The 25,734-nt window shown below is 57.7% G+C and overlaps 1 protein-coding gene across 2 annotated transcripts in view; it reads right to left on the reverse strand.

Annotated features, from left to right (window-relative positions):
• KCNIP3 (potassium voltage-gated channel interacting protein 3) overlaps positions 1 to 25,734 on the reverse strand; it is a 68,302-nt gene that overhangs the window by 20,086 nt on the left and 22,482 nt on the right. The window contains exon 1 of one of the 2 annotated variants that reach the window (XM_070428520.1): positions 1,527 to 1,629. The exons of the other annotated variant lie outside the window; for it this stretch is intronic. Within the exon in view, the coding sequence (XP_070284621.1) occupies positions 1,527 to 1,629 (103 nt within the window). Of the gene's footprint in view, positions 1 to 1,526; positions 1,630 to 25,734 lie in introns of those variants that run through there. 2 annotated transcript variants of the gene reach the window in all.

Here is a 25,734-nt window from a genome sequence, read left to right on the forward strand (position 1 = left end):
TGCATACTCTCCACCTTGTGTAGAAATCCATTCTCCTTCACAACGGCTGACTTCAGTCTGACCCAGACCTGTGAGCAAGATGCCCCGTAGCACTTTCACCCACATCCCTGACTGTCCTACGGCCGCCCATCTGCCAGAGCAGCCCCTGGCGAGCACAGCCTTCGTGGTCCACCCGGTGGAAGGAGGTGAGACTCCCACACCTACCACAGCTATCCTTTGGGAAAGGATAGGGAATAGGGGATATGCTAGTGCCTGGCAAGAAGCGGGGTTCTCCAGCAGTGCGGAGTGCTCAGCCCCCCACCTCACCCAAGTGCCTGCATCTCCCACTAGGCTCCTCCTGGCAGATTACCCTGCCAGGGTCAGCATCCAGCCAAGTGCAGACCTGGCGTGGACAAGTTTCCTCTCCAGGAGCGAAGTTTAAGGTGATAGCTCTCAGAACCGACCGAGCAAGCTTCTACCTGGGCCTCCTGAACTCACCTAGAAAAGGTGTGACGGAGCGGGATGGGTTTTGGAGGGCACATGGCATGAACTTCAGGTAAAGAAGGCAGAATGGAGGTCAAGCCTGGCTTCCTGGCCCTGTGCCCTTTTTGCCCTCAGCAGCCCTTCGCAGGGGTTGGGGTGCATCCCCAGGGGGCTGCGGGCAGTTCACAGACAGGGCCAGGTTCCCTCCCAGGGCCTCTGGGTCTCAGTCCCAGGAGCTGGACCCTGGCAAGGTCAGCAGAATGCTGAGGCAGGTGGATGCCCACCCTCTTCTGAGAGGACAGCAGGGGAACACGGGTGACATGAACAAGACCAGCTGGCCCCTTCCCGGAAGTCCAGGGGGACAACTGCCTCTTTGGGGGGGGGGGGGGGGCGGGGACAGGTTACAGACCTGGTGAGTCAAGGTCCCCTTCAGAATGGGTGTGCCCTGTAGGGGCTCCTCCCCCAACCTGCCGGTAGTAGGGAGGAACCAAGGGTTGGGAAGCAGGGATCTGCCAGGGGTCTTGGGGAGCCGGCAGTGTCTGATTTAAGAGTAGGTTTGTCTCCTCCGTTAATATTTTATTGGGACAGAAATGTGGCGCCTGAGGATTTGGTTACTGATCCCGTGGGCCTGAGCTTTGCCTGATGTTGGATGGGGGCGAAAGGGACAGCCCCGAACGCACGGCAGAGGCCTGATATGACTCGCCGCCCAGCACCCTGGGCGGAGGGTCTTCAGTCTTCATCCTGCAGCACCTCCGGCCACCGGGCGGCCTAAGCCGCTGTGCTCACCGCGGACCACTCAGACCGGCAGGACTGAGACGGCCAGGGCTGCGGCTCGCGGTGCCACCTGGCATCTCGCTCACACCCACCTTAAGCACCGCGGCTCCGTTCCCGCGGAGGCCACTCCGGCCCAAGACCTCTCTGACCCCTTAGTCCCCGGCCAGCGCTCCGGAGCCGGGAGGCCACCCGGGCGGCGGAGCTAGGCATGCCCTGCCGGAGCGCGTGCGGCTCCCTCCCCTCGGACGCCGGCCCTGGCCGAGGGCAGCGGGGCCGGGACCACACGGTACCTTCCATGGAAATGGGCTCCAGGATGCCGAACTGCTTGAGCACGGCGATGAACAGCAGCACCACCACCGCCATGGCGCACAGCTCCATGCCCTGGATGCCCATGGCGGCCCGCGCGCTGCCTCCGAGGCGCCGGGCCGGTGTAGCCCGCCGGCTCTGGGGGAGGCTGCGGCTCACATGCCCCCAGCAGGCGGGGCTGCGGGTGTCTGCGGGGCCGTTGCCCCGCACAGGGCGGCGGCGGCGAGCTGGGTCAGGCCCGGAGATGCGACGCAGCGCGGCGGCCGATCCGGGGCGCAACTTTGTGAGTCAGTCGGCAAACTTTGAGGCGCGGCGGTGGCGCGGGCCAGAGGCGCCTCCATGCCCCGCACAGGCGCCGCGCCTCTAGCCCCCTCTCCAGCCGGGCGGGAGCAGGTATGCGAGGGTCCCCGGCGCTCCCGGCCACCCAGCCTCCATCGCGGCTCCCCGCACGCTCATTGGCCTAGGCGTGGCGACCACCCTGGAGGCGTCCCCCAAGGTCCCCCCCCCTCCCACCGCGGGCCGGGAAGGGCGGGGGAAGGCAGCCCCGCCCCGGGAGGTTCAGCCCCGGACGGAGCCTGGCTCCTGGCCACCGCTTCCCCGCCAGCCCCGGGAGGCCGCGGGCTGGGTGATTTCCCCTCCCGTGCAGGGAGGGGACCGGGAAGAAGAGAGCGCAGCATCGCGCCCTGGAGCCGAGGCTTCCCTCTCCTGGGTGAGGGGGCGCAGGCTGGCCGCCGCGGCACAGAGTCTGCCTTCGAAGGATCCGGGAGCCCTCTGGCCCGGCGTTTTCCAGAGTCCGGCCCTCCGCCGAAGATTAAACTTGGCCCCGGTCTCCAAAATTCTTCGGTTCTGGAAACCGGGGTGCGCTCGAGGCTTTAAGAGGTCGTGTGGACTTTGGCACCAGAGTCCGCGAAGCTGAGTTCAAGTCCTGCCTTAGCTGCGTGTCCTTGGCCTCCTCCAGGAGGGCCTGTTGCCTGCCTTCCCAACTGCGGGAAAGAGCTCAGTGCGTGCCAAGCGCGCCGCACGGGCCGGGCAAGGGAGTGCTAGTTAGTTTGTGGATTGCCTTTTTCCTGCCCGGGGCACTGGGTAGGGAAAAAAGCGGCAGAAAGGAAGGAGAAAAGGGGGGGCGTGGCAGGGCGGAACCGGGATCCCCGGAGTGCCCGCACTCCAGGACTCAGGGGGCTGAAGCCGCTACGCCCTGCTCCTCCAGTGGGCGCTGCGCGCCGTCCTGGGCTTAGGGGGCGAGACGCGCCTGCCGCAGCGGACAAGGTCTGTCCTCCCCGAGCCTTAGCGGAGGGAAACGCGGCCCGGGCCACGCCCGTGAGTGTGAACCCTGTTTGCACCTGGCACCTGAACAACCGCAACTCCCACTTATGGAACCTCTGACACGCATTCATTCAACCACCACAGATCCTGAGCGGGTGCTTGTGTCCCAGCACGGAGCTCGGTCGCTGCGGGTGGGTGTGGGTGTGTGTGGGGGGGGGGGGGGGGGGGAGCGAGTGCCTCTGTGCCCGGAGGGCCCTCTGGAGCTAGCGCCAGGAGCCAAGTCCTTAGGGTGACCCGTCACCCTGAGGGCTCCCCCAGGAGGCATTTCTTTCCCCTGTTGTGCAGAGGAGGAAAGCGGGACCTAGAGGGTGGACGAGGGTGAGGACACAGGTGCCGCTGCTTCTGTGGGAACGGAAGGGGAGGAGGCTGCAGGGAGCCTCACTGTGGGTCGCGCAGTTCAACCTCACTATTTAACACTGGTTAAAAGTCTGAGTTGTTGGAGACATTTTTAAAGCACCGTAAACACAGTTTTCAATTCTGTTTCAGTGGGATGCAATGAGTCTCCAGTGGCCAAAGGCAGCGTAAGCAGAGAGGCTAAGATGCAGAGATGGCAGCTCTGCGGGACCAGGCAAGTTACTAGAGTGTGTGAAAGTCTACAGAAGCCAGAGCCTCCTTGGGTGGGGCCTCCAGGCCGGCATGGGCCCTTCAGGGTGTGTTCTGAAGCTGCGTGTGTCCAGGGTGCCAGATGTGAGAGTGGTGGGAGGACAGAGAACCAAGCAAGAAAAGGAAGCCATCTTGGGTCCTCTTGGGGCTTCCCCAGCCCTGCTCTCCCGCCTCAGTTTCCCCTGCTGCTCCTGCACATCTTCCCTGGGAAAGCTTCAATGGCTGCCCATAAACACTGAGCTATAAACAAGACATCGATCCCCTGGCTCTGCAGCGTAAAATATTAACGATGCCTAAGTAGATAGCAGGGCCAAGAGCAGAACGTCCGCTCAGCATCGGCAGCCGGGCTGCGGGCCTAATGGATGGAAGCTGACTCCCTGCTCGCTCACTAGCTTGGGGCCTGCCAGCTCTGGGGCCAGCCCAGGTCCACTGAGGCTGGGCTGGTGGCCCTGTCACACTGGCTTCTTCCCTAGATCTGGAGAGGGAGGCAGACACAGACAAGCCCCCAAGGCCCATAGGTGCACCCCACACTCATGAAGTGCCCAGCCAGGGCTTCCCCAGCCACCTCTAGCTCCCCTACCAGGGACCATTTGCCCTGGCCTGCATTCATTCCTCCCAAATGCCCCAGAGCCTCATGTGACAATGCTCCTGGCCTGTTTCCTGCCTTGGGGAAGGAGTGGGCTAAGGGAGGGGCACAGAGAAATCCCTGTGGGTCAGGGTGCTGAGGGCTGCCACAGAGGTAGGGAAAGATGAACGCCCTGAGTAAGGAACAGCTCACTCTTCCTCAGCTGAGTGGGAAAGCTGGGGTGAGCCCGCACTGGAAGATCTCAGGATGTCTGGGGAGCCCAGAGAGGCCTGGTGTCTTGATCTAACTTAGAATGTTCTTAGAGACCCAACAGCTTTGGGGCAGGGTAGGGCACACTCCACACCTGAGCTCATGGTCTTCCTTTTGTCTGGCACACTGATGATGCCACTCCAGTTCTGTCTCCAGGAAACCACCCCAGATTACATCAGCCCTGCATTAACCCCCTTCTCCTCAGAGCCCCCATGGCCTCTGCTGCCTGTCCACGCCATTCTGCATTGAGTTTCGGCTGTCTACCCTGACGTCTTCCATGTCACCCACGCTCCTCATGTCTAACCACAGTTGTACGTCAACTCCTGGGGCGTGGGACCCATCCGTTTGACTAACATTCATTGCATGCCCTTACCCTACTGGTCCTGACCACCTAGATCCTGAGGAGTCTTTTACTCTTAAGGGAGGGACTAGACCAGGCAGATATTGTTCCAGAAACACATTCCCTGCAAACAGCTCAGTAAGTTGTTCCTGGAGCAAAGGCTTCCCTTGGTTCTCGTGCATTCTACTGGGCAGAACAGCCATTATTCAATTTATTCATCTTTCTTATCTATAAATATAAAAGGCTAATATGCTAAGCGTCCTTCTGGGTAATGACGTCACATAGCAATGCCTGGCTTCCTCTCCCTAGCGATGACTAGCCTCCTTGCAGTTTCTTCAGCCCAGGAACATGACTTGCTTTATAGCCAGGTGGAAACATTTCACACTGTAACCAAATGTCTGTGAAGCATTTTCCCATGCCTCATCTCATTTGATCCTCACAGAAGTCCTGGAGTAGGTAGATAGGAGACCTGGCGGAATCCTATTTTCTTTTTATTAGCCGGAAAACAGAGATTTAGAAAGCTGAGAAACTTGACCAGACTGAAAAGAAGTAAGAAATGGTGGACCTTGAAAATGACTTTAGGTTTTCTCACTGCACAGAATATAGTCAAACACTGCTGCAGTTAAATATTTTACCCTTTGTTCTCCCTGCATGATCTACAATAATAATTGGCTTCATGTTGATATTTACTGCTGTGTTGCTGACAATTACCTGAAAGAGAAGTTGGGGTGCTTCACTGGTCTGGAAAAAGTTTAGCTACATCAGAAAGCGGGTCTAATTAAGCAAGTTTATTCTATATCTATAAAAGGCTAAGTTGACTCTCGCATGTGCAATACATATAAAGCTCTCGCTGGCGCCAATCACATGCCTGTGTTTTGATCTGTCATTGTCGATTGTGAATTCAGTTGACACTTGTATTAGAGAGAAAGGCTGAATAGCAATACTAAAATATTCTAATTAATTTCCTTTCAATATGCATGAATTTGTGCACCGGGCCACTAGTATTTCATAAGAACCAGACAAGAATGCCACAGAAACATGCCTCCTGGACTCCTACCCATGGATTTCCCTGGGCTGCTCAAATGCAGGGCATCTAAAGGTGAACTCTCACTTTTCACCCCAAATCAACCCTCCCACAACCTGCCCCTCCCTGCAGCCCCCTGTCTCAGCTGCTCGGGCCAAATCCTGGCTCTTTGCCTACAATCCCCCTGTCCCCACTCCTGCCCAGTCTGTCACCAAGCTCTGGCTCTGTGCTTCTTTCTCATCTATTTCTGCTCCACTGCCGCTAGCCCGGCTGTGACATTGAATGCCTCTCCCCACCTCTACTCTGCCCACCTCCCATCTTGTCCATTCAGCAGCCAGAGTGGTCATCTCAGGGTCATCAGACCCTGTCTATCCCTCCCTGTGTAAACATCCAGTGTCTCTCTGACTCAACACTGCCTGTGGCTGCCTGCTCAGCCTGCCTTTTCCCGATTTGGAACAGCACCTCAATTTCCTTTTAGAACACCCTGCCAACCTCAGGTCAGTGATCTTGGGCCTTTGGGGATCTCACTGGCCACTCAGCATCAATTCCTCTTTTCCTACTCCACTCCCCTTCTCCACTGCCATGGTGATTGGCTCAGGGCTGGGCACCAGATGGGAACTAAGACAATGAGAGACCTCCGTGAGACTGGCCCTGGGACAAGCAGGAGAGAGGCGATCTCTTTCATATGGTAGCTAAGTGGCCACCTGCCACCTTGTGACAGGGAGCCTGAGAATGTAGTCACCTCACTGGAAAGCAGAGCAAACAGTGGAGAGAGAGTGCTATGTGCCTAGATCCAGCCAAGCCTGATGACATATAAACCTATATATTTTAGCCCTGGCCAGTGTGGCTCAGTGGATAGAGTGCCAGCTCATAGATGGAAGGGTTGTGTGTTTGATTCCTGGTCAAGGGCATGCACCTAGGTTGCAAGTTTGATCCCTAGCCCTGGTCAGGGTGCATGTAGTAGGCAACCAATCAGTGTGTCTCACTTACCCCTCTCTCTCTCTCTCTCTCTCTCTCTCTCTCTCTCTCTCTCATCATTCCGCCCTTCCAGTCTCTCTGAAAATCAATGGAAAAAATACCCTCAGGTGAAGATTAACAATCCTATATAATAAAAGGATAATATGCAAATTGACCCTAATGGCAGAACGGCCAGAATTACCGCTTGACCAGTCACTATGAGGCGCACCGATCTCCTCTTGGTCCCTTTCCCTTGCCAGCAGGCTCCGATCGCCTGATGGTGAACAGGGAACCAGGAGTGGGTGGCAGGGAATGCGGGCGGCACCAGGCCAAGGCCCCAGCCCCACCAGTCATCCCACACACAGCCAGTGACCTGCAGTGGGGGTGGGGCTGGTGAGTGGGTGGGAATGGCTGACCTCTTGGACCCTCCCCCCGGCCGGCAGGCTCCAATCACCTGATGGCAAACCAGGAACTAGGGGTGGGTGGGAGTGGGGAACGGGGCTGGCTGGCTGCCGGCAGCCAGGGAAGATGGTCCTGATCGCAGGCCAGGCCTAGGGACTGTACCCGCGCATGCATTTCATGTGCCGGGCCCCTAGTAAATAAATAAACCTATATTTGTTCAGTTATATGAGCTAATAAACCCTCCTATTGTTTCTCAAGCCAGTGAGTTGGGTTGCTGTTCCTTGCATTCAAGAGGGTCCATAGAGCAAAATCCTTAACAAGGCCCATACAGCAGCTGACATCTACCAAGTACTTATTATGCATGAGGCACTTCAACACAATCATCTCCATTTCTCACCGCTCCAGATAAGGTAGAGACTTGATAAGAGGAAGAAATGGAAGCACCACGTGGTTGATGGTTTGCTTAAGGGAAAAGTGCTGTTAAACCACAGCTTCAGGATTTGAATCCAAGAAGTCCAGCTTCTAGAGCCTATGATTTTAATTCAACAGCAGCCTTCCCTTCCAGACCCATGTGGTCTGGCCCTCCAATCTCTCTCCCTGGATCACGTGAACCCAGCCACCTGAGTGAGCCCAGGACTCTCACTTCCAGATCTCTGTGCACAGTCTTCCCTGAGCCTGTATGTTCTCCCTTCTCCTCCTCTGAATCATTGATCAGCTGCCATCTGCATGTCCCCGCCTGGGGATTGAGCCTGAAACCCAGGCATGTGCCCTGACCAGGAATCGAATCGTGACCTCCTGATTCATGGGTTGATGCTCAACCACTGAGCAGCACCAGCCAGGCTTCCTCCTTCTTTGCACCCAACTCATCCATTGGGTCTCAGCTAATGTTACTTCTGCAAGTGGTGTCTTCCCTGACCTCCTTCTTGTTAATCTCTATCATGGCCCCATCCCTTTCCCTCTTGGCAGTTTTCACAATGTGAACTTAGATATTTACTTGTGTGATCATTTATTTGTTTCTGTCCTCCCACTAGATTGTAAGCTTCCCAAAGGTACTGGCATTACCTGCCTTGAATAAATATTTAAAAAGAAAAAATTAACGAGATGTCTGATGATGCCTTTCCCCAAATTATTTCAGCAGAGGCTATACTGATGTCACCAGCAAGACTTCTGGACTGGTGTCCAGGAGAACCAGGGCGGAGTCCCTAGTCCAGCCCTCACCTGTTGGCAGAGTTGGCCAGGGCTCACCATCTCTCCAAGCCTTCCTTTCCTTCTTATAAAATGGGGTCACTTGGTGGCATTACCTGCCTGTCACACAGTGCGCCATGGGGATCTGACAAAAGTCAGCATCCCAGACATACATGAAGGACCTTTTTCTTTCCTAGGACATTGTCATGTTGGGATGTGATGTCTGGCACTAGGCATCTATCTTGTGATATGAGGGGAGCCAGCTGGTGATAAGGGTGCTGCTGGCAGTGTAGATACAAGAACATAGGTCCTTAATGATACTGCTGGTCAGAGTTTACTGCTCCTGGAGCCACCCCCTGCTGGACTTGGGTGTGACATGATACATTTGCTTATTATTGAAGCTAAAGGAATGGAGGTTTTCTGTTACTTGTAGCCATAACCCTCCCACATTTTATCTGAAGATGGGCCAGAGCAGAGAATATGTGGATGAGTTCTGGGTGGCCCCCAGGGGTCTGTTGAATTGGAGGGCTCGGGCAGTACCATGAGATAAGGAAAATTGGATTCCCTTGGTGCCACTTCCTGGGTGGTACTGGTGAGGTATAAATTATGGCATTCCAAGTAAGCAAAAACTAAGAAAACAGCCATCTGCAGACACATTCCTCAAGAAGTACTAACGAGAGAAGTCTCCCGTGTCAGAAACAGCTTCTGGAAAAGGCTTTCACCATCACAGAAATCGTGAGCCAGAACCAAGGCCAGTGGTCCCTGGAAGATGAGCACCTTCATGCTCCTTAATTAAGGAGTTCTCGTTCACACGGTTCTCATGGCCTGGAAAGGCTTGGAAGCCATGAGAGGACTGAGCTACTGGCCGTGCGCACGCGCCTCCAGGTGTCACTGCCGACGTATGGGAACACGCTCTGGATTGCCCAGCCACATGTTTGGCTCCCTCTTGGTCAGGAGAAAAGGTCAGTCTCCATGCCTCCATCCCCAGACAGGGCATCGCCAAACCCCCATCTGTTGTCCCAGGGGTTTACAAGAGTCTAGTCATATTGAACAGGCGATGCAAGGAGGGACACTTGGGGGCCCCTGGTCCTCAGAGCCCCTCATCCTGCTCCCTACTCCCCCATGATGGCGTATTCCCAGTCCCTCTCCCATGTGGAACTTTTCATCTCTTCTTAGGTCTCCTCTTAGGTTCACTCAGCTCCAGCCCAGGGAAACCAACCAGCCCCAGCCTGGCAGGACTGGGTAAGGCCAACTGTGGCTCTTCCCAGCAACTTCACATCAGAACCTAGAGTCTGCACCGTGTCCACCATGTTGGTTCATGAGCCCCTTTGGTTAAACTTATGTTCTTGACAGAACTGGGCTTCCCACCCCTCTGTCTGCAAGAGGACTGGGTACTGATGAGTCAGGAGATCCAGGGCTACATTGCTCCTCCCCTCCTTCTGCCTCAATTTCCTCATCTCAAAAGTGGGGGAACATTCCTTCACCCTGGCCTGCCCCCTAGTATTGTGGGAACCAGGGGCACCCATGCCTGTGGGTGTGCTCTGTACACTAGGGGGCTCCATGCACATGTTACCTGGTGTTGTGTTATCTTAATGCCCAGCTGAATCCTGGCTGGGGCTCTGTGCACAGATACTAGGAAGTATCGCTGGCAACCTAGAGTTTGCTGGCTCCCCTGGCAGTCGCCCAGTCACACAGGGTTATCAATCCTCATGGTTTATGACACTGATGCTAAGTGCTCCCAAGTCCCTTTCTTGCTGCTGGTCTGGACATAAGCATTTCTTTGTTTGAACTCGAGCTGAGGGCCCCCGGGTGTCTTGGGGAATTTCCATCCTGGACAGTTGGTGCCAGTATCTCAGCCTCTGCGGAGGCCTCTGAGCGGGGCGGGGGGTGGGGGGGGGGGGGGGTGTTTATTACAGATGCCTGGCATCAGCTGGAGGCAGGTTAGTGACTTGGGAATCAAAGCCTGGGGATGGGAGATGGAAAACAGAGGGAGAAGCAGAGTCCTGGCTTGGGAGCGGCAGTCCCGGGTCTGAGTCCCACGGTGGCTGCCCACAGGCTGGAGGCCTCCCAGTCCATACTTCTCCCCGAGCTCAGAAAAGCGAGGGAACTGGCTAATAATAGTAATAGTAGCCGCTTCGTTTATGGAGAGCTTACTAGATGCAGCCACTCTCCCAGGCACGCACCTGCTGGTATCACTGATCCTCACAACATCCCTATCAACACCCCCAGTCACAGCTGCAAAGAACAGCTGCAAAGAACAGAGATGCAGGACTTGCCCCGCCCAGCACTTTCTGGAAGCGCTGGGACTCGATTCTGAGATTCTGAGCGTTGGTGCGGAAAACTCCTCTGAGATGCCCAGCATCCCTGCTGCGAAGGCGGACACTTGTGAGGCCTCCACAGAGGAGGGCGGGGCCCAGAGGAGCTGTTAGCTGGACCCTGAGGAGGAAACATGGTTTTTGAATCCCCCTTCAATGAGGAGAGGTGTGAGACTCAGAGTCAGAGGAGGCCAAGGGCCACTCCTGCGTGACTCCTCAGACACATTCTGCGGAGTGTCTGCCCTGTGCCTCGGACACAGCACTGCTGTGGCGGCCGGGGCTCTGGCTCCAGGAGCTTGCACTCTGGAGAGGGAGACAGACAATGGAAGAGCTGGGACAGGGCAGAGCCAAGACTGCGGTAGGAGACACAGGTCAGAGGAGCTCCCACTCCAGACTCACGGCCCTGGTCTGAAGGCAGAAGAGGTGTGAGGAGGGAGGATCTGGGGCAGATGGACCAGGCTCCGTAGCTCCAGGACTGCAAAGAAGGACGTGGCATGAGCAGGGGTGGGACTGAATGTGAGCAGCATAATGGCCCATGGAGAGCTATTGGGGAGCAGGGCGGGGGAGGATAGGGCCAGGCAGGGCCAGAGTTCAAGCTGAGAGTTCAGACTTTATTTCAAGGACAATGGAGATTCCCTTCCCTTCCCTTCCCTTCCCTACCCTTCCCTTCCCTTCCCTTCCCTTTCCTCCCCTCCCCTCCCCTCCCCTCCCCTTCCCTTCCCTTCCCTTCCCTTCCCTTCCCTTTCCTCCCCTCCCCCCCTCCCCTTCCCTTCCCTTCCCTTCCCTTCCCTCCCCTTCCCTCCCCTTCCCTCCCCTCCCCTTCCTTCCCCTTCCCTTTCCCTTTCCCTTCCCTTCCCTTCCCTTCCCTTCCCTCCCCTCCCCTTCCCTCCCCTTCCCTTTCCCTTTCCCTTCCCTTCCCTTCCCTTCCCTCCCCTCCCCTTCCCTTTCCCTCCCCTCCCCTTCCCTCCCCTTCCCTTCCCTCCCCTCAGCTCCCCTTCCCTTCCCTTCCCTTCCCTTCCCTTCCCTTCCCTTCCCTTCCCTTTCCTCCCCTCCCCTCCCCTCCCCTCCTCTTCCCTTCCCTCCCCTTCCCTTCCCTTCACTTCCCTCCCTTTCCCTTCCCTCCCCTCCCCTCCGCTTCCCTTCCCTTCCCTTCCCTTCCCTTCCCTTCCCTTCCCTTCCCTTCCCTTCCCTTCCCTTCCCTTCCCTCCCCTTCCCTCCCCTTCCCTTCCCTCCCCTTCCCTCCCCTTCCGTTTCCTTCCCTTCCCTTGGAAAGGACTGCCTGCCCTGGCTGCAGCACCGCCCCGCCCCATTAGAGGGTGGGAGAGGCTGCCTTCCTCCCACCTGCCACTTCACAGATGACGGGCCGTGAAGTCACACAGTGGCACAGCGGGGACAAGTGCCCAGCTTCTCAATGTTTTGGCCAAGACTCCTTCCTCGGCCCTCCCTTGGCCTGGACCGAACCTCTAAAGCCTGGCAATGGCTTGAAAGGGAGGGAGGAACACCCACAGCCCCACCCCCAACCCAGCAGCAGGAGGGTCGGGCTGCCCTGTGCTGTACACAGGGTCAGGGCGCAGGACAGGTAGGCGGCACTGCCCAGGGCTCCCCTGGAGTGAGCATTCTGGTCTCTTCTCACACGTCACTCACATCTGGAAGAGCAGGGTGCGCAGCCCACCTTTCTAAGTCGTGTGTGAAAAGTTAAGTGCACAGCTGCCCACTTTACAGAGCGTGAAGCAGCAAGGAGACGGGGCCTGTGACAGAACCCCCTGAGGCAGGGGTCCATGTTTGTACACTCCGTTCCATGCCTATCATCTCCTTGAGCCCCTGCAACCGGGAAGACAGCCAGGGGTGTCGTTGCGATTCCTATTGAACAGACGAGGACATCAAGACCCAGAGGAGCAGAAAGTCCTCCCAAATGTCACAAGAAGAAAGAGGCAGGTGGGGGTTGAGGACCCAGGTCTGACCCAGCACCCTGTCTTCAGTATGCGCACAGTGCGGGAATTCGCTGAGCCGCACCTGACCGGCGCCTCTCACAGGCACTGACCACAGGATCCCTCCCACAGGACGCATGTTCACATCCACCTGCCACGTGAGCTTCGGGGGCTGTGCAGCTTGTCTTAGCTCCGTGACCCCAGCCCGGAGTCCGCAGACCCTCAGCAGGCCCTCCTCCTGGCTGTGGGCCCGGAAGAGGCCCATCCGCTTCGTCTGGGTTTCTCAGGTATCAGGTGCGGCTCCCTCACTGCATCGCTGGGAAGGTTCAATGAAATGACACTTTTCCTCTTAGTGACCGTTTCCTACGCTCTGTTCTCCCAGCGCCTGCTTCCCGAGCTTCTTTTAGATCAGCGGTTCTCAACCTGTGGGTCGCGACCCCTTTGGCAGTCAAAGGACCCTTTCACAGGGGTCGCCTAAGACCATCCTGCATATCAGATATTTACATTACGATTCATAACAGTAGCAACATTACAGTTATGAAGTAGCAAATTATGGGTCACAACATGAGGAACTGTATTTAAAGGGCCAGAAGGTTGAGAACCTCTGTTTTAGTTCAAAGCTGAAACTCTCCACCACGACTCTCAATTCTTTTTTACATTTTCGTCTCTTTATCTTTTCATTTCTACAACTTGATGGAAATTCTAGGCTAGAGTCAAGCTCACGGGTTTGTCTTGTAGGGGGATGGCGCTGCTATTCACACGGTCAAAGACATTTTCCCTTCCAAGGTTGTCGACTCTCTGCATATAATGTCCTCCGGGGTCTCTGAGAATTGTAGTTATACGGATTCTGGTCTACACTTTCCTTTCACTTGTCTTAGTAACTGTGTTGATCTGCTGTGTACCCTTCCTTCCATGTCTTCGGTGTTGTTTCCTCAGCGGGCGGCTCCCAGGCACACGTCTCTGCATGTGAAGTGAGTGGTGGTGCAACGTGTACGGTGTGCCCACGCCTCTCCTCTGGGACAGGTGCCCTGTGCTTCTTGGGCATAGCCAGTCAGCCGGGCACTGCCATGCCTCTCAGGTCTGCATGGCCCTATTAGCTCTGGTCTGCAGAGGGCACCTTCATGCACAGATGGGCAGTGGGGCAGCCTCTCGCCAGGGACCCCTACTTCAGCGCCCCACCTGCTCTGTTCACTCCCTCCCACTCGGCACTTGTGCAAGCTTCCTCCTTCGGGGTGAGACCCTTCTGGGGGTTCTTACTAATTTCTGGCCCGCTGCGGGCACTGTTTCTTCATTTTTTCTGGTTGTTTTTTCTGTCCTCCAGGGGAGAGCTGGAAGCAGATGTGCATGGCTTGGCCTTGGCCCAATCTCCTAACATATGTAATCTCCTAACACGTGTACTCTCCTAACACGAGTACTCTCCTAACATGAGTACTCTTCCAACGTGTGTACTCTCCTAACGCGAGTACTCTCCTAACACGTGCACTCTCCTGACACGTGCACTCTCCTGACACGAGTACTCTCCTGACACATGCACTCTCCTGACACGTGTACTCTCCTGACACATGCACTTTCCTGACACGTGTACTCTCCTAACACGTGTCGAGTAGCAGCCGGAGCTCCGCCTCGCTAACCCCTCCTCTCTCAGGGGGTGTGCAGCACATTCTCCTGAAGGTGACTCTCGCCCAGGCCAGGTGTGTGCTGGCCTCCCTGGTGTCCTGTCCACACGCCCCTCACCATCTGCCTGCTGAGGTGCTATATTAGGGCTCCTGGGTGCAACTTGCTCAGCCAGAGGGATTTGTTGTCCCTTGAACCAAACCACAGGAAGAGAAGGGAACAGAAATGATCAGAAGCACGAGCTCAAACCATGTTCTCACTTCTCGCACTCCCACTCAGCACGTCAGCCTCACTCTCCCCAAATGTTTCTTTCACGTGGCTTGACACTTGGCTACTAGTGTTGGCCTGTGTGTCACAGCCTCTCCGCTCCAGACATGGGGCCACTCACGGTCAGAAGACCTGGGCACGGTCCCACGGGCTGTGCTGAGCCAGGGCCCACCTCCAGCTCAACACGAATGTGAAATGCTGGGAGCCCTCACCCAGCCAATAGTGAGAACAGGAAGAAGGTGACTTTCTGGAACGTGGATGGTGCCTTTCTGGATAGAATAAACCATGGAAACCTGCTGTAGATGACAGGGGTTGAGTTCAGAGTGTGGGTGTAAGAGCAGGAGACCTTTAAACGGCTCTTGCGTGCCTGACCCGGCCCTGGATCGCTCTGTCGGGTCTTTTGGCTTTAAATCCTGTCTATGTGCTAGAGGCTCCCAATGTTCTCTCTCCAGCCCAGCCTCCCTCATATCCCAGCTGCTAACTGCAGCCTAACACCCCACTAGGACGCCAGCAGGTGCCTTAAATCTAACCAGGCCCTCCCCCACACCACGTTCCTCCATGCTCTCCACAGTAAATATCCTGCACCTCTAGGTGCTCAGGAACAAACATTTACCTACGTGAGCCTCAGCTTCTCTCTTTCTCTTGCACCGGATGTTCCTTCCATCAGCCAATCCTGTCAGCTCTGCTTTAGGGAGCTGCCCAGGTCTTCTGTTCTGACCCTCCTGCTTCCTACCACCTGTTTAGCCCGTGGGGCCTGAGAGCCCCAGCTCCTTCCTGGGCCCTGAGGCTTCCCCTCCACCAGCAGCCACAGGGGCAGCCCAGGCCGCAGGCAGTTCCTGGCCAGCTGTTCAGACCCTGGGTTCTGCCTCACTGCCAGGAGCAGCTGAGACCCCACGGTGGCCCCCAGGTCACCGATAGCACCGATAGCTTCTCCACATGGGGCAGCTCCACCTGGGCCACCTCCCTGCCCCAGACATGCCAGCTCTCCCACCTCTGCCCGGAAAGCATCCCCTTTGGCTCGACCTCCCCTCAGGTCTTTATTCACCTTCCCCCCAAACCCTTCCCTGAGTGTCCCCCCCTCCTCCCTGTGTAACTTCTGCAGCCGTTTCTACTAACCTTTCTAACATGTCATTTATTTACCCATCTCCCGAGATAGGCTGTACCCTCTAGAGGGGTTTTGAGCTGTCCAGTTCCCTGCTGTGTCCCCAGGGCCCAGGGCAGCACCTGGCAGACACACTCCACTACTTGTTGAGTAAATGTACCACTGGATGCTCTCGGCCTGGCTTGAGGCTAGAAGGAAGAGGAGTTCCAGAAGTTTCCATGGGACCATGCCAGCCCAAGATTGGGGGCCACGGTCCTGGTGCCCTGGCCCAGTGGTCCTTCTGCAGAGGTGGCTGCTGGCCCAGGACGGGCCACCACACACTGGTCCCCTCGCTGCCATGGTGTCCGCCTCTGTCAGCCTGGCCTGCATGGCCATGAGGATCTCACGGGGCAGACGCTCCGCCTGGGGGCTCAGGTGACGCTTCCCCGCACCCTGGTCACCCTGGGTGGGCCTCGAGGAAGAAGGGCAGTGGGGCTCAGTGGTGCTATCGGTGGCCTCTAGTCTGGGCAGCCTCCCAGACCACCCCTGTTCAAAGATGGCCCCAGAGGATGCCAGGGAGCACCACAGCCAAGAGGCCCCGCACAGGAGACTCACACCCAGGAGACGCTGTAAATACTTGTTCTGCCCACTCCCCAGCCCACCACAGGGGCATTGCTGCCTGGAGCCTAGCTAGGGACCCATTCAGGATGGGCCTCCCCTGTCACCTCAAGATGCCCTCTGTCCTCCCCTCCCCGCCCCTCCCCCTTCTTCACTGCAGGGCTCCCTGGGGAGCAGTGGCCAGATCTCCCTGCCCCTGCCCCTGCCCCTGCCCCTGCCCCTCCCCCCAGCCCTGCAGCTCAGTTCCTCCAGGCCCTCCCCTTCTTTCTCCTCCTCATCCTGCTGCTGCTGCTGCTGCTGCTGTGGGAACACCAGATGCCCCAGGCCGAGCCCTCTGGGAGTGGTCACAGGTGGGCATGGAGGCCTGGTCTGAAGCAGAAGGGGGGTGAGGGCCGCGGGCAGGGAGGTGGAGCAGAGAGGGACAAAGGCCCTGAGCTGGCATTTTCAGGTTTGCTTTGGAGACTTGTAAGGAGCTGAATTATTAATGCCATGTGAGAGCAGAGGCTGTTTTTAAGAAAGCATGAGTAAGCAGGGCTTGCCCAGCAGCGCCCGGGATCGAACCGATCAATCGCCATAATGGCTGCAAAGGTTTACTCAGCGTATGTGAATGTGCTCCAGTGGGTACTTCACAGGGGTCCCTGCCCAACAGACTCCCCATCAGGCTGCCCGAGGGGTGCAGCTTCAGCCCCTGCCATGTGCCCTGCTGGCAGCCACAGGTGAGGGGCTCCTTGAGGGACCGGGCTCTGTGGTCAGAGGCAGAGGGGCCCTCCCAGCTTGGTCACTGGGGCGGCTGCTCAACCTCCCTGGACCTCAGGACGCATCTGTAAAATGGGCTGGTGACGCCCACCTCAGTGCACAGAGCACACCCAGGACGGCACTCAGCAAATTCCGGTCCCGCTGGCCTGGGCCCAGGGGGTGGGAGGTGAGGCCCATCTGGGGCAGGTGCCGGGGGCTCTGGTCTTAGCCCAGACCTTGCTTAGGTGGAATCCAGAACCAGCCTACACGTCAGATGTGGGTGCTCTGAACAGTAGCCCCATCAGTGTGAGATGGCCGGGGTGAGGCTCAGCCTGGGGCCAGGAGCCCGAGCATTTACTGAGCACTCACCGGGGGCAGGCGCTCCTGGGCTAAGTGCTGCTCTTATTTCTTCCTCGTAGCAGCCAGAGAGGAGAGTTCTAGCATCACTCCCCCCTTCACAGAAGAGGAAACAGGCTCTGAGGTGAAGTGACTCGCCCAAGGCCACCTCACGGTAAGTGGCACAGCCAGGACTGCAGCCCAGGCCCCTCCCACCCTTTCTAGGAACCCTCTGGGTTGCATTTAGAACCCTTCGCCCAATCTCTACCTTTCCCCCCTTCTCCCTGGCACCCTCTCCTCTTTCCTTGGGCCAGTAAGAGGTGCTCAGCTGCCACCAGCAGCTGACATGCCCAAGGACACATGTCTAAGAGTTGACAAAGGCCACAGCCTAAAGGTGCCCAGTTTGTCACTCCTCTGCCAAGGCCTGTTACACGCAGCAGCCCTCCACCCTGAGATCCTGGCTCCAAGGGGTCTGTACCAGCCAGGCCACCCCAGTGGTCAGTCAGCCAATCTCTAAGGACCTCTGATCGTGGGTGAAGCTGTTGCTGCAAGGACAGCGCCTGGTCTCCCCACCCTCACCCAACAGGTAGTCTCAAAGGCCACATCGATCACAGAGGACCTGCAGATAGTAAGTGTGTGCACACACATGCTCATGCACACACACACATGCATGCGTGCACAGGTGAACACAGCCATGCCAGCACATGGCTTCTGGTCTCCCCACAGACTCCCCTCAACACTTTCCTCGTGAGAGCCATGCTTGGAAATAGCTCAGCCGCCCCAGGGCACCCCGCCCCTTCTCGGAGTGCTGAGACCAAGCCCCCAGCCTCTCTGTGAGGGACACTGAGGCTGAGACACTTGTGGGAGCAGAGGGAAGAGCACTGTCCTGGGAGTCCCCAGACCTGTGCCGTGCACAGTTCCCATTCTCTTTCCAGGCCTCAGTTTCCTCATTTGTGCCATGAGAACCAGCAGGTCCCAGAGGAAGTCACAGGGCTGGGGGCTGGGTAGAGTCTGCCATTGTATTTGATCCATTTTCCCAGGCCTGGGGAAGATGGGGTAGGGGTGGGCAAGGAAAAACTACACCCAGAGGGTGCAGGGCACGGGGAGCCCCAGGTTTGTCCAGCACAGGCTGGCAGCGGGTCTCAAATATCCCCAGCTCAGGCCTGGCCTTGCGGCCCAACCACAGCAGGTGCCCAGCTGTGTTGGGGGTGGGGTCAGACAGGGCCCTGCAAGGAGGGGAGGGTGGAGAGGAAGGGCCCCCTGGCTATCTTCCCTTCCAGCTGGGCTCATGCCCGGGTCTGTGCCAGGCTCAGGAGGCGCTTCACAGATATGTGTTGGGTGGACAGATGGACAAACCATTTGCTCCCAAGTCTCAGGTGCTCCTGGAACTGCCCACCATGCAGGACCTGAGTGAGGCCTGGCTGAGGGCAGACTGTGGTCCCGGCACCACAGGATGCACGGAACCCACTCTGCCCACCCATCCCTCTCCTGGGATGGCCCCTCACTCTGGCCTGGCAGGTGCTCAGAAGCCTCACAAAAGGGCTCTAAGTGAAGCAGTGACCCTGCTTCCAGGCATACCTGTGTGTGTATGTGCGGGTGCGCGTGTGCGTGTGCGCACACACTTCCTTAAAGAGCAGGCAGGGGCCTGTCTGTCACCTCAGAGCCATTGAACTGGGATTCCTAAATGCAAGGGGTGATGGGACCCCGGGTGCAGGGCCACGGTGGGTGTGGTTAGTGTGATGCGCAGGCAGCAGAGGGCCTGATTCTCGGGGGCCCCCAGCACTGGACCAGCTGGGCAGCCTGAAGTCCGCTTGTTCTCCACGCGGAAAAGCCCTGGGGCCAGCGAGCAGGTGGCGTGGATCCCCAGAAGAGAGAGCGGCCTCATCAGATGCCATTTGATCGGGCACCTAGGGCCTTCGAATGTGGTGGGTGCGGGGCTTGTGGTGATACCACAGGGCGAGTGCTCTGAGGAGGCGGCATTTGAACTGGCTGAAGGGGGAGAACGAGCAGCCGAGCAGAGGACCCCACCGAGCCTCCCGCTGAGGAGCAGCGGCGGGGGCACCTTCAGGGGCTCAGGGTTTCGCAAGGCTAAGGGGCGTCCTCCGGGGGTTTGGGCAGGAGAGGCATTCGTTTGTGAAGCTCCGCTGGCTGCTTGCTGGGTGGAGCGTGCGCTCGAGGAGCCCCTCCAGGGAGAGACCCGCCCCGCCCCGGGTAGGACAGTGAGGATGAGGAGAGGAACAGGGAAGATTGGAAAAGGAGCAGCTCCCTCTGTGCTTCCCACCCCCTGGCAGGGGCCCCCACGCTCACGGGTGGAGTGAGTGACCTGCAGGGTCATGGTCCACGGGGCAGTGGGCGGGGCGGGGCACCTCACCCTCCACCCCAAGGCGAAGCTCCTGGCCCCCCCCCCCTTCAGCCCTCCCCAGCTGCCCCAGGCTCCTCACTCCCCTTTTGGGGCAGATCCTCTGCTTTGGGGGAGGCAGCCTCCCGCCTGACTGGGGGAGCCCCGAGTGAGCCCTCCTTCCTGCTCTCTCTCTTTTCTTCCTGGAAACGTAGGAGGTGCAGAGACTTCCCTGGCTCCCCTCCTGCGGGACCGCGGCTCAGTACGCCTGGGTGGCTGCTTCCTTGGTTGCTCCTCTCTGCCTTTCGCCTCGTTCCTCCTCCCTGGGTTATCCACTGGCCTACTCTCGGTTGCTCTCTGTTCTGGGGCCTGTGCAGTCTCAGCCATCCGCCCCCCGCCCTGCTCCCCAGATTCTGGTCACAGCTCAGGCCAGTCCTCAGCTTGCCCTTCTCTGGGAGGGACAGTTCTCAGCCAGCAGAGTGGGGGCCCAGGCCCATGGACCCCCAGCATGGCCACACCTTGCTCTGAAGGGAGGTGGGGGAGAATGTGGTTCCCGAGGCCCAGCCAGGACACCTGCCCTCCCCATCCACCCTGGCCTCCGCCTCACTGCTATCACGGCCCCTTTCTAACCTTCCAGCCTCCGCAGGGCAAGGGCTTCGAATGGGGTCCCAAGGCCCCTCCCACCTCCTATTCCCCCACATTTGGAAGAGGCTATACAAGTGTCACCTTTTATTTTGCAAGGCAAGGGCCCTAGGAAATAAATGCAAACAAACCACGCTCTGTCTGTGGCGTCATTTCAAAGAGAAGGAGGACACGCACCACTGGGAGGGAGTTTACTGAGAGTCTGACAGCCAGGCCACTGCCGTCCTTCCCCGATTCACCTCAGAGACCCTGCCGGCCGAGGGACGGTGGTCAGCAGCCTGGTCTGCCCGTCTTAGGGAGCATTTGTTTCAGGTCATCATAGCCCCACCCCAGGCTGGGCACAAGCCAGGGCATGGGCATGGCCCCTCTCGGAGCCTGTCCCCTCGTTCACACCGAGGAAGACGGCTAAGGAAAGCCTTCCTGAGACGCCCTGGGCCTCCTGAGGCCTCTGGGGTGATTCCAGAAGGAACCACTGCCACCCCAAGGCACACAGAGCCCATAACTGGGCAGGCACTCATGGGCAGCAGTGGAGGGGGTGCCTGCTGGGGAGAGGGTCCCAGACTGTCCTAGGCTTAGCTCAGGGCATCAGGAGCCAGGATGCAAGGATAAGCCCTGGATGAGAGATGGCAGCCAAAGGTGTCAGAGGCAAGGGAGGTGGGCGGGGAGAGGGTTAATGTCAGAAAATGCAGAGCTGGTGGCTTAAGATGAAAATGGTCCAGGGTGGCAGACGTGTTGGTCCCTGCTGCCCCCTGGTGGAAAGGTGGGGGAATGCCTGTCAAGAGAGAGCCTTTGGCAGGCAGGTGAGGAGGGAGAGAGGCCACAGGACTGGGGTGGCCCCGCCAAGGAGTTCTGGATTTTGCCTGAGCAGCCCCGAGCATGGCACAAAGATATTTCTTCCCATCCAGAGTATCTGGAAGCGATTTCTGTCCCGCTACACCCCCAAACACACACATTAAAAAGCCCCAATCCCCCTCCAAGCCAGAGGTCAGGGACTGGGCCCCACAGCAACAGTAACACCACACACACACACACACACACACACACACACACACACACATCCCACATGGGAACCAAGTTTGGCAGGAAGGTGGCAATGGGGCCCAAGGGACCAGTGTCTGGGCAGGTGGCTCTCAAATACCTTTCTGGGGGTTCCCCTGACCCACCTTTCCTGTCAGTGCCCAGTGAGCCTCCCCATTGACCCTCTGTCTGCATCTGTGTCTACACCCATCCTACCCATTCTGATCCGGCCATTTGGAGGCAGGCCATGGGGGAGGCTGTGTGGGCAGAGGCCACTGGAGGGGTGGAGGGCATAGCAGCCCATTATAGCTGTCTGCAGAACCCCAGCTGCTAATGCAGGATGTCAAGCTGCTCATGTTAATGAACTTCTCCTTGTTAGCAAAGCCCTGGGAGGGGTTTGGGAGATGCTCTGAGTGGCGGAAGGGCAGCGTCTCTCAGGATTTGGAAAAAAGATCTAAGGAAAAGCCAAGAAGAGGCAGAAGTGAGCAGAAGCTCAAAAGGCAGGCCCCGCCCACCCCAGGGTCCAGGAGCCACAAACACTTCCCAAGCTCCCAGACCCTTGTGACCAGGTAAGAGTGGGGAGGGGAGAAACCACAGAATTCAGAGATAATACTTGACCTTGAGATTGCCCTCTCCAGCTCGAATTTCACAGGTAAGGAAAAGAAAGGAGGAAGCCCTACAGCAGAGTCACGATGAGTGCCCATTACCTCCAGCTCTGCCACTGAACCTTCGAGGGGAAACACTGCCCTGGTCCTTCATGGGCTCTGGTAGGATCCTCAAAACCAGCCTCCATTATATCCACTTAATGGGTGAGGAAACAGGCTCAGACAGACCGAGTCACTTGCCTAAAGTCACGCACCAATGTAACGGAAGCCGATATAGGAAGCCACCATGGTGGGAGGTGGCGAAGGTGAAAGTCAGAGATTTTCATGTGCATCTGGCAACAACCTTCATAATGACCTTATTATTCTTAGGACCATTTTACAGACGAGATAACAGGCTCAGAGAAGTTAGAAGAAATTTGCTTCATGCAGAGCTATGTTCAAGTATTTAAACCAGGAGGCCACGGACCGAGGTGGCTCTAATGCTATGGTAGCCTCTGCAAACAAACCAAAACCTAAGCCAGAGTCAAGTCCGAAGAAACGAAACTTACGAACAGCCCATCACGAACAGCCAATGAGGCTTTCCCCAATAACTCCTGCTCGAGCTACAGCCAATCCAATACGTCCCTTGCTTTGTTTCCACATCTTCTCTATACAGTCCTCTCCCGGGCTCCTGTTGCTGGAGCTCTCCTAACACCTTTGCTTTGGCGTTGCCCGGTTCAAATGGATGTTTGCTCAAATAAACTCTGGTCAATTTTATATGCTTCAGCTTACCTTTAACAGCAATGAGTGGCACAGATGAGATTCTTAAAAATTGTTTTTAGCCAAAACCGGTTTGGCTCAGTGGATAGAGCGTCGGCCTGCAGACTGAAAGGTCCCGGGTTCGATTCCGGTCAAGGGCATGTACCTGGGTTGCGGGCACATCCCCAGTGGGAGATGTGCAGGAGGCAGCTGATCGATGTTTCTAACTCTCTATCTCTCTCCTTTCCTCTCTGTAAAAAATCAATAAAATATATTTTTTTAAAAATTGTTTTTAAATTTTGAAAGCAAAGCCCCAAGAGCATGGAAAACTGATAAATGAACAGAGAGCATAAGCCCATGGGTGCGTTTTCTCCGCCCTGGATTTCTGTTTCGTTTCTAACTGAACACTCACTTCTCGGTGCTTTTCCTTCCACCCTCTCTGCAACCCCCTGGGTGTCTTTTTGAACCAGCTTTGCCATTCTGCTGCTTCCCTCCTCCAGGACTTCAGCAGGACCTGGACACACAGCCTGTCTATTTGCAGGAGAATTCTATTTTTAACACATCAAGAATGATGCTTTGACAAGTCAAGCCAGCTGTGCCCACCTTTGTCTGGAATCGTGGGTCTCTGCAGCCTCAGTCTCTGCCCCCTTCCCTGGTCGCTGGCCCCTCCCTGCCTCTGCCCTGTGCCCGCCTCCTCCCTGGGAGCCCCGGGCCTGCTCCCCGGGCCTGGGCAGAATGGGCTGCATGGCCCAGAAGACAGGCTGTCTTGATGTGGATTCCAGGTGTTAAGTGTGACTTTTCATCTTGAGTTTGGCATAGATCCCAATGGCCAAGACCAGCTAGGCAGGTCACACCCTCAGGGCCTGGGAAGGGGACTTGGTGACTCACCCCTCCTCCCACCAGGGGCAGAGAAGCCGAGGCTGTGAGGTGGAGGGAGGGCTTCTTTGGAGGGGCAGGCTGTGTGCTGGGGAGTTCCACCTCCTGCCCTCACCCAGCCAGCTGAGGGGTTGCTGGGAAGCCTGTGGGATCTGGGCCCGTGTCCCTGGAGCTTAGCGGGTACAGGGCCAGGGGGGCCTGACCCACACCGGGAGGAGGTCAGGGTAATGGCCACTGGCTACACTGGCCAGAGGCCCGAGGGTAAGGGGAGGGACATGGATCCCCCCAGCGATGGTGGTGGAGGCAGAGGGTGTTTCTGCAGCGCTGCCTCAGACCCTGTGGAAGAAAACAGGGGAATCCATCTTCAACGTTCCACCCTCCTCCTTGAAAGACGACCTGGGGAGGGGCCGCCTTCACACTGTGGGACGAGGCCATGGGGCATCATGTGCTCCGATGGGAGTGGCACTGGCCTGGTCCCCGAACTGAGGGGCCTGGGGACACCCAGGGCCCTGCCCACCCTCTGCCTTCCCTCTCCAACCCTAAGCCTGGGACAGTCATGGGGAGGGGAGCCCCACGTAATGGGGGCCTGGAGCTCTGATGTTGGGCCAGGAAGGAGTCCTTGAGTGCTCCCCGACCTGGGAGGTGTGCACAGGGTCTGCATGAACTCCATCCACAGCACAGGAGCTCCGTTCCCCAGAGCGGACTGAAGGGTCACGGGTGACGAGAGCCAAGCTTCCTCTGCATGTTCCTGCCTCGATGCCACGCATCTGTGTTCTCAGCAGAGTCTCAGGGTTCACACTCAGCCTGCTCTCAGCCCCCTGGCTCCCCACTCCCAGGGGCTCCTCCCCACCCCACCCCACTGTACTGCCATCCCAGAGCCAGCGTCCCCGGGGCTGGAAGGAGCCCGGAGGTGGGCCAGCAAGCCCATGCCTGTGTTTTGCTGGTGAGGGACCTGCAGCATCATCTCTCCCCTTGGAGATGGACTGAGACAGAGAGACAGGCAGAAGGGGCAAGAGAAAGCGTCCCCTCCCCTACCCCTACCCCCACCCCAGGCTGCAAGTATATCAGGCAGGTAACACTGTTCATAACTGAGCCCGAAGCTACCAGAAGCAAAGACCCCCAGTTACTGAGACTGCAGTCAGCACGGCTGTCACTGCCCTGCCCCAGGCGACCCTGGGCTCCTGTTCCCTGCAGCCCAAGTCCCCCCACAGTGGGCCCTGAGGTCACACCCCTGCCTCAGACTCACACCGCCACTGGACCCCCTCAGCCAGCCTCCATTCTGTCGGAACTCTGTCTTCTTATTCATAGAGATTCCTATTGCTTTTGAGTATTTTAAACCATTATTATTCCACGGATTTTGAGGTGGTTGGTTATTTTTATTCTTTGCATGTTACTCATTAGCATTCAGATACCGACAGGTATTAGCACACCGGGCTCTGGGCGAGGCTGTCAGGACGGGGCAGGGCGCACGCTGGGGGACTAGGCCCCACCCTGGCACGGGGACAAAGGCCGGCTTTCCCAGCCCAGCCCTGCTCAGCGCTGGCACGTGGTCCCCGGCAGCTGCGAACACCTTTGGGCCGCCGCATAAGCAGCTTCTAGCTTTGGCCAAGAAGCCAACACGTCGCCCGTCTACACGGACATCTTTCTGTTAGGGCTCTGCTCGGTAGCTCTCCAGGGAATCACGTGATTTCTGTAGCTTCCTTTCCTTTGAGCCCTTCCCATAAGAGGAGACAACAGAGCTGGAGGTTGCTGGGGTCTCCCCTTGCAGAGGACAAATCTCCTGGCACCGCCTCCGGGCATCCAGCCAAGAAATAGGGGTCCCCCATGCAGGTGTTCCTCTTCCCGTGCTGCCTCCTGGGCCGTGGCCTCCCCTCCTTCTGGTCCTGCTCAGCCCTGGGCCCCTGCACACACGTGGGCAGAGGAGGCCTGTGGCAGGGGTTCTGGCCCACCCAGGAGTCCCTCCCACATGGGGCTTTTCCCCAGGAGGGGAGCTGGAGAGCGCGGTCTGCAGGGGAGCCCCCTGGTCCCGGCCAGCAATCCCAGGGAGGCTGGTCTTCATCGATGCAGCAAGATGGCTGTCCCTGACTGAACACTTTCCTTACGCAGGTCTGTGCACACACTCGCTCCTTCCTCACATCTGTCTCTGATGGGCGGGGAGAGGGCTTCCCAGGGAGGGAGGAGTCGAGGGAGGGGTCAGTGTGCACAGGTGGCCGTGGCTCCCTGCTGCCTGGACTGTGCCTCAGTCTTAGGGACTCCCCAGAGGGCCTGGGGTGTGGATTGAGGGAAAGACGGCAATGCAGCCCCCCCCTTCCTCGCCTCCTTTCCCTCCCCAGGACCATGAGTAGGGGAGCCCTGGCTTGGCACTCACGGCCCACAGGTCCCAGGGCAGGGCCACCGCCCCCAGTCACCCACC

Source organism: Myotis yumanensis, unplaced genomic scaffold, assembly GCF_028538775.1.
Source record: "Myotis yumanensis isolate MYYU_CA2020_CCGP unplaced genomic scaffold, mMyoYum1.0.hap1 SCAF_11, whole genome shotgun sequence".
Classification (NCBI taxonomy): domain Eukaryota; kingdom Metazoa; phylum Chordata; class Mammalia; order Chiroptera; family Vespertilionidae; genus Myotis; species Myotis yumanensis.